The sequence below is a fragment of the Pyrgilauda ruficollis genome, unplaced genomic scaffold (genome assembly GCF_017590135.1).
Source record: "Pyrgilauda ruficollis isolate IOZ18807 unplaced genomic scaffold, ASM1759013v1 scaffold1066, whole genome shotgun sequence".
In the NCBI taxonomy this organism is placed as follows: Eukaryota; Metazoa; Chordata; class Aves; order Passeriformes; family Passeridae; genus Pyrgilauda; species Pyrgilauda ruficollis.
The window spans coordinates 1,883-9,535 of NW_024508833.1; the positions used below are offsets into that span (position 1 = coordinate 1,883).

Below are 7,653 nucleotides of genomic sequence, written 5' to 3' on the forward strand. Positions count from 1 at the left end.
GGAGGGCAAAACCCAACCCAAAAATCAAATCGGGGAGGGCAAAACCCAACCCAAAATTAAATCGGGGAGGGGGAAAACCTCCAAAAATCAAATCGGGGAGGGGGAAAACCCCCAAAAATCAAATCGGGGAGGGCCAAACTCGACCCAAAATTTAAATCGGGGAGGGCGAAACCCAACCCAAAATTAAATCGGGGAGGGCAAAACCCAACCCAAAATTTAAATCGAGGAGGGCAAACCCAACCCAAAATTAAAATCGGGGAGGGCAAAACCCAACCCAAAATTTAAATCGGGGAGGGGGAAAACCCCCAAAAATCAAATCGGGGAGGGCAAAACCCAACCCAAAAATCAAATCGGGGAGGGCAAAACCCAACCCAAAAATCAAATCGGGGAGGGCAAAACCCAACCCAAAATTAAATCGGGGAGGGGGAAAACCTCCAAAAATCAAATCGGGGAGGGGGAAAACCCCCAAAAATCAAATCTTTGGGGGGGCTGGGGGGCATTTGGGGAGGGGGCCACACTGCGGGGGGGGGTCAGGACCCCCCGTTCACAACGCGAGGAGCGAGGGAGAGTTCAAGGAGTCCGAGGACTGGTCGCTGCTGCTGCTCCGCTGGTGCGAGGCTCCACACGTGGCTCCCTCTGGGTGGGTGAACACAAACGCGGGGGTCGCGTTAGGGGGTCCGGGCGGGGGGCAGCAGCCGGGGAAAGGGCCCTGGAACGGCGCCGGGGGCAGCAGAGCCACGGTGCCCGCCTTGCCCGGGCTGCTCACCTCGGCGGGGAGGGCGGTGGCAGCGGTGGCGGCGGTGGCGATGTCGTCGAAGGGGACCTTGCAGGCGGGCGCGTGCGCCACCAGCACGAACTCCAGGCGCTCCTTCTCCTTGCGCAGCTCGGCGATCTCCGACTCCAGCTCCGCCTTCTCCTCCTCCAGCTGGTCCGTCTCCTGCGGGGGCCGCGCCGTCAGGGGGCACGCGGTGGCGCCCGGGGGTCACCGAGTGTCCCCCGGGTGTCACCGAGTGTCACCGAGTGTCACCGAGTGTCCCCCGAGTGTCCCCAAGGTGGTTGTGGCACTGCCGTGTCTGTCCAGTTCCCTGTCTGTCCATCCCCGGGTGTCATCAAGTGTCACCGAGTGTCCCCCGGGGGTCTCCGAGTGTCCCCCGAGTGTCACCGAGTGTCACCGAGTATCCCCCGGGTGTCATCGAGTGTCACCGAGTGTCCACTGAGTGTCACCGAGTGTCCCCCGGGTGTCCCCGAGTGTCACCAAGTGTCCCCCGAGTGTCACCGGGGGTCACCGAGTGTCCCCCGGGTGTCATCGAGTGTCACCGAGTGTCACCCGGGTGTCCCCCGGGTGTCACCGAGTGTCACCGAGTGTCACTGAGTGTCACTAAGTGTCCCCCGGGTGTCCCCGAGGTGGCTGTGGCACTGCTGTGTCTGTCTGGTTCCCTGTCTGTCTGTCTCTGGGTGTCCCTGAGTGTCCCCCGAGTGTCCCCCGGGTGTCCCCAAGGTGGTTGTGGCACTGCTGTGTCTGTCCAGTTCCCTGTCTGTCCATCCCCGGGTGTCATCGAGTGTCACCAAGTGTCCCCCAAATGTCACCGGGGGTCACCGAGTGTCCCCCGAGTGTCCCCGAGTGTCACCTGGATGTCCCCGAGGTGGCTGTGGCACTGCCGTGTTCTTGTGGCTCCCTGTCTGTCTGTTCCTGGGTGTCCCCAAGTGTCCCCCGAGTGTCCCTGAGTGTCCCCCGAGTGTCCCCAAGGTGGTTGTGGCACTGCCATGTCTGTCCAGTTCCCTGTCTGTCCATCCCCGAGTGTCCCCGGGGTGGCTGTGACACTCCCGTGTTCATGTGGCTCTCTGTCTGTCTGTCCCCGAGTGTCCCCCGGGTGTCCCCGAGGTGGTTGTGGCACTCCTGTGTCTGTCTGGCTCCTTGTCTGTCTGTCCCCGGGTGTCCCCGAGTGTCCCCGAGTGTCCCCTGGGTGTCACCCGAGTGTCACCCGAGTGTCACCGAGGTGGTTGTGGCACTGCCATGTTCGTGTGGTTCTCTGTCTGTCTGTCCCCGAGTGTCCCCTGGGTGTCACCCGAGTGTCCCCCGAGTGTCACCGAGGTGGTTGTGGCACTGCCATGTTCGTGTGGTTCTCTGTCTGTCTGTCCCCGAGTGTCCCCAAGGTGTCCCTAGGTGTCTCCAAGTGTCCCAAAGGTGGTTTTGGCACTGCCGTGTCTGTCTGTCTCTGTCTGTCCGTCCCTGGGTGTCCCCGAGTGTCCCTGCAGCGTCCCCAAGGTGGTTGTGGCACTGCCGTGTCTGTCTGTCTCTGTCTGTCCGTCCCTGGGTGTCCCCGAGTGTCCCTGCAGCGTCCCCAAGGTGGTTGTGGCACTGCCGTGTCCGTCTGGCTCCCTGTCTGTCTGTCCCCGAGTGTCCTCTGGGTGTCCCCAAGCCCGGGGACATCCCGCAGGCTCCTCCAGCGTCCCTAAGTGTCCGTCTGTCCCCTCTCCTGTCCCCACGGATGGCGCTGTCCTCGTCCTGTCCCCTCCGATGTCCCCAAGCTTGGGGACATCCCTGAGTGTCCGTCTGTCCCCTCCCCTGTCCCCACGGGTGGCATTGTCCTCCTCCTCCGTCCCCAAGGTGTCCCTAAGTGTCTCCAAGTGTCCTCAAGGTGGTTGTGGCACTGCCGTGTTCTTGTGGCTCCCTGTCTGTCTGTCCGTCCCTGGGTGTCCCCGAGTGTCCCCGAGTGTCCCCAAGGTGGCTGTGGCACTGCCGTGTCCGTCTGGCTCCCTGTCTGTCTGTCCCCGAGTGTCCTCTGGGTGTCCCCAAGCCCGGGGACATCCCGCAGGCTCCTCCAGCGTCCCTAAGTGTCCGTCTGTCCCCTCTCCTGTCCCCACGGATGGCGCTGTCCTCGTCCTGTCCCCTCCGATGTCCCCAAGCTTGGGGACATCCCTGAGTGTCCGTCTGTCCCCTCCCCTGTCCCCACGGGTGGCATTGTCCTCCTCCTCCTCCTGTGGCACCCCTGGGTGTCCCCTCCGATGTCCCCAAGCCTGGGGACATCTCTGTCTGTCCGTCTGTCCCCTCTGTTGTCCCCTGTCCCCAGGGATGGCGCTGTCCTCCTCCTGCAGGATCACCTGTCCCTTCTGCTGTCCCCAAGCTTGGGGACATCCCTGAGTGTCCGGCTGTCCCCACGGGTGGCGCTGTCCTCGTCCTGTCCCCTCTGCTGTCCCCAAGCCTGGGGACATCTCTGTCTGTCCATCTGTCCCCACTCTCAGGGGTGCCCCTGTCCCCTCTGGTGTCCCCAAGGATGTCATTGTCCCTTACAGGCCTGGGGACACCATCTTCCTCCTCCTCTTCTTCCTCCTCCTCTTCTTCCTCCCCCTCCTCCCCAGCAGCCAAGGGGACACCGCTGTCCCCTCCCGATGTCCCCAGCTCTGTCACCTGTCCCCACCTGGGGACATCGCTGTCCCCTCCTGATGTCCCCAACTCCCAGGACACCGCCACAACCTGGGGACACCGCTGTCCCCTCCTGATGTCCCCAACTCCCTGTCATTTGTCCCCTCCCAATGTCCCCAACTCCCAGGACACTGCCACCATCACTGGGGACACCGCTGTCCCCATCTCCCTCCGCGGCCACCTCCGCTTGCTCCCCCCTCGTCCCGCGGTCCTTGGGGACAATGCCACCGCCGGGGGACAATGCCACCCCTGGAGAACGATGCCACCCCTGGGGACAATGCCACCAGCCAGGGACGATGCCACCCCTGGGGACAATGCCGCACGCCAGGGACAATGCCACCCCTGGGGACGGTGCCACCCCCGGGGACAATGCCACCCCTGGGGACAATGCCACCCCTGGGGACAATGCCACCCCTGGGGACAATGCCACCCCCGGGGACGGTGCCACCGCCGGTGTCGCGGTGTCACTCACCGCCTGCAGCCGGTCCGTCAGCTCGCGCCGCCGGTTGCGACATTTGGCCGCCGCCAGCTTGTTCCGCTCCCGCCGCACGCGGCGCTTCTCCTCCTCCTCGGGCGTCAGCTGCGGGGACAAGGGACACCCGCGTCACCCGCTGCCACCGCCTGCCACCCCCCGACAGCCCCCGGCCCCAAAACCCCGCTGCCTGCGTCCCCAAATGCCACCGCGCTGCCGGCGGCGGGTGAGGTCACCGAGAGTGGTGTCCCCAAGGTGCCACCACCTGGGGTGACCCTCAGGCTCTTGTCACTCATGATGTCCCCAGATTCCTGCCGTGTCCCCAAGGTGTCACCACCTGGGGTGGCCCTCAAGCTGTCACCGTTCATGGTGTTCTCTGTCCCCCCCGTTGTCACCCTTGTCCCCCTGTCCCCCCGTGTCCCCTCTGTCCCCCCGTGTCCCCTCTCACCGTCTCCTCCCGGCCGCGCCGGGGCCGTGCCCGGGGGGCTCTGCCGGGGGTCGCCGCCGGGGGTCCCGCGAAGCCCCCGCCCATGGCGGGGGGGGTGGAGTAGCTGGGCCCGGGGAGGTCGTAGGGGTCCAGGGCGGGGGGAGGGGGCTGCGCCATGGGCGCCCCCGGCGCCACCGAGGAGATGAGGGTGGGCTGCACCAGCCACTGCAGGTCCTGGCTGGTGGTGATGGCCGTCACCGTGGGCACGAAGGAGCCGGGCATGTCCCCCAGGCCGCCGCACTCCTGGGGACACGGGGGGACACGGGTCAGAGACGTGACAGCAATGGGGACAAGGGGGGACACGGGTCAGGGGACACGGGTCCCCTCCTGGGACCCGCGGGTGACACCCGGGGTCCTTGTCGAGTGTGACACCGCGCTGTGTCCCCCAGGCCGCCGCACTCCTGGGGACACGGGGGGACACGGGTCAGAGACGTGACAGCAATGGGGACAAGGGGGGACACGGGTCAGGGGACACGGGTGACACAGCTGGGGACACCCCTGTCACCTCCCCCGGGTCACGAGTGTGACACCGCGCTGTGTCCCCCAGGGCACCGCACTCCTGGGGACACGGGGGGACACGGGTCAGAGAGGTGACAGCGATGGGGACACGGGACACGGGTCAGGGGACACGGGTGACACCGCTGGGGACACCCCTGTCACCTCCCCGGGTCACGAGTGTGACACCGATGGGGACACGGGGACACGGGGACACTGGTCAGAGAGGTGACACCAATGGGGACAAGGGGGGACACAGCTGGGGACACCCCTGTCCCCTCCTGGCTCCCTGTCACCCATGGTGACACTCTCCTGTCCCTGTCACAAGAAGTGACACCCTCGTGTCGCTGTCACCCCCTAGTGACACCCTGGTGTCGCTGTCACCCAGCGGAGACACCTGGCTCTCTGTCCCTCAAAGGTGACACTCTCCTGTCCCTGTCACCCGCGGGTGACACCCGGGGTCCTTGTCACAACGGGTGACACTCTCAGGTCCTTGTCACCCCCCAGTGACACTCTCAGGTCCCTGTCACAACAAGTGACACCCTGGTGTCCCTGTCACCCCCAAGTGACACTCTCCTGTCCCTGCCACCCACAGGTGACACTCTCCTGTCCCTGCCACCCCCAGTGACACCCGGGGTCCTTGTCACAACGGGTGACACTCTCCTGTCCCTGTCACAACGGGTGACACCCTGGTGTCCCTGTCACCCCCAAGTGACACTCTCCTGTCCCTGCCACCCCCAGTGACACCCGGGGTCCTTGTTCCCGGTTCGCGTCCTCCCCCCCCCGGTTCCGCCGGGTCCCCGCGCCCCCCGCTCTCACCTGAGCGGCCCCGGCGGCGGCCCCGGGGCTCCCGAAGGAGTCGAGCGGCGACAGGTACTGCGACTCGGCCGAGGGCGACGAGCTGCACCGGGAGCCCGAGTCGTAATCCCCGGGGAAGCCCTGGAACATGGCCCCGGGGCCGCGGGGGCCGCCCCGCCGCCGCCGCCGCCACAAGGCTGCGGGGTCACGCCGCCGCCACCGGCATGGCGGGGGGCTCGGGGCTGGGCTCCGCCGCTCGGTGGTCGGGCTCCGCCACTCGGTGTGGGGCTCCGGTAAGGCGCGGTGGGGCTCCGGTTGGTCGGTGGGAGCGGCGGTGCGGTGTGGGAGCCGCCGGTGTGGCGGCGCCGCGTTCCGGTAAGGTCCCGGTGAGCGCTCGGCGGGTCCGGTGTATCCGTGCCGGGCTCCGGTGCGGTTCGCTTCGCCGCTACCGCGCTCCGGTTGTGCTCCCCAAGCTCCGGTGCATCCGTGCCGTGCTCCGGTTCTCCGTTCCGAAGCCGCGCTGAGCCCTTAAACCCCCCCGGTGCGTCCGTTCCAGCCTCCGGTTGATCGCTACCGAGTCCCGTGCCGCCGCTCCAAACTTCTCCGCTACCAATCCCCGCTTCTCCGGTAAATCCGAGCCGCGTTCCCCCCCCCGAAGCTCCGGTAAATCCCTCTCCGAGCTCCGGTAGCTCCGCCGCCGCCGCTCGCCCGGTGTCCGGTTTTATGAATGAACGGCTCGCGGCAGCCCCGCCGCTTTATACGGCGGGGGCCCCCCCCCCCGCTATACGGCGGGGCCACGCCCCCCTGCGCTGACGTCACGGCAGCCGCCGCCGCTGCCCCGGGACCCCCGGGAGCCCCCCGAGGCCTGGCGGAGCTCGGAGCCGCCGCGGCCGCGGTCGGTGTCGCCGTTTGAGGCTCCCGGAGCCGCCGCCGCCGTTAAGAGGCGCCGGGAGGAGGCGGGAACGGGGGGGATCCCCCCGGGCCACGCCCCCCCGGAGTTCCTGTGACGCAATTAGCCATATATGGGCTTGTCTGGAGTGTTTGTTTGGTATCCTAGCAATGACGTCACAGGGATTCCCTCCGCCGCCGCCGCCGCCGCCGCCGCCGCCGCCGCCGCCCGGGCGCGTATTAATAGAAACGGGAGCGGCCGCCGTTCTAGAAACGGCCCGAAGCGGCACCGGGACACCGGGAACGCCCCCGGGAGACCCCCCCGGGAGACCCCCGGGACCCCTCCCCAACACCGGGGATCACTGGGACCCCCGCCCGGTGAGCTCCCGGTGAGCTGCCGGGATTTCTGTCCGGGATCCCCCGGGGATCTCTCCGTGATGTCCCCGCTTCGGCCACCGGGACCCCCCCCCGGAGGACATTCCGGGGGGGTTGGGGACATTGGGAGGACTTGGGGACATCCCAGAGACATCCAGGGGGACACTGGGGCTTGGGGACATCAGGGCGACGTCTTGGGGGACTTGGCGACATCCCAGGGGGTTGGGGACATCCCTGGGGACATCCCGAGGGGTTGGGGACACCCCCAAGGGGACACCGGGGACACCGGGGACACCGACCTGGCTCGCAGGTGGCTCAGGTGGCTCCGGGCCAGGCTCAGGCACTGCTCGATCTGGGCCTGGGGACATCGGGGACGTTGGGGACATCGGGGACAGCCGGAGGTGTCACCACCCCCCCGGGTGTCCCAGGTGTCCCCGGGTGTCCCAGGTGTCCCCAGGTGTCCCCAGTGTCCCCAGGTGTCCCCAGGTGTCCCCGTACCTGGTGGCGCCGCTGCAGCACGGGGAAGGTGAAGGCGCCGATGACACCTGGGGGGGAGTGGCACTGCTGTCACCGAGTGTCACCTCGGTGTCACCTCAGGGTCACCTCAGGGTCACCGGGTGTCACCGAGTGTCCCCTCATGCTCTGCCCCGCCCCCTGTCCCCAGGCTGTCCCTCCCAGGGTGTCCCCGTGTCCCCCTGATGTCCCCGTGTCCCC

At 67.3% G+C, this 7,653-nt stretch overlaps 1 protein-coding gene across 1 annotated transcript; it reads right to left on the minus strand.

Annotated features, from left to right (window-relative positions):
- Positions 1 to 484: 484 nt before the first annotated feature.
- Positions 485 to 6,438, minus strand: FOSB (FosB proto-oncogene, AP-1 transcription factor subunit). The gene is made up of 5 exons (XM_041471538.1): positions 5,698 to 6,438; positions 4,345 to 4,626; positions 3,897 to 4,004; positions 767 to 937; positions 485 to 636 (listed from the first exon to the last, which is right to left on the minus strand). The coding sequence occupies exons 1-5, from the start codon at positions 5,824 to 5,826 to the stop codon at positions 571 to 573; spliced, it is 756 nt and encodes a 251-aa protein (XP_041327472.1). The 5' UTR covers positions 5,827 to 6,438; the 3' UTR covers positions 485 to 570.
- Positions 6,439 to 7,653: the final 1,215 nt, after the last annotated feature.

Excerpts from the sequence above, each read along its gene's own strand:
- FOSB (XM_041471538.1), bottom strand. The coding sequence starts at position 5,826 with ATGTTCCAGGGCTTCCCCGGGGATTACGACTCGGGCTCCCGGTGCAGC. Across the intron at positions 4,627-5,697 it reads CCGCCGCCGGGGCCGCTCAG|GAGTGCGGCGGCCTGGGGGA; the intron begins GTGAGAGCGGGG and ends CCGTGTCCCCAG. Across the intron at positions 637-766 it reads CCACCGCCCTCCCCGCCGAG|AGGGAGCCACGTGTGGAGCC; the intron begins GTGAGCAGCCCG and ends TCACCCACCCAG.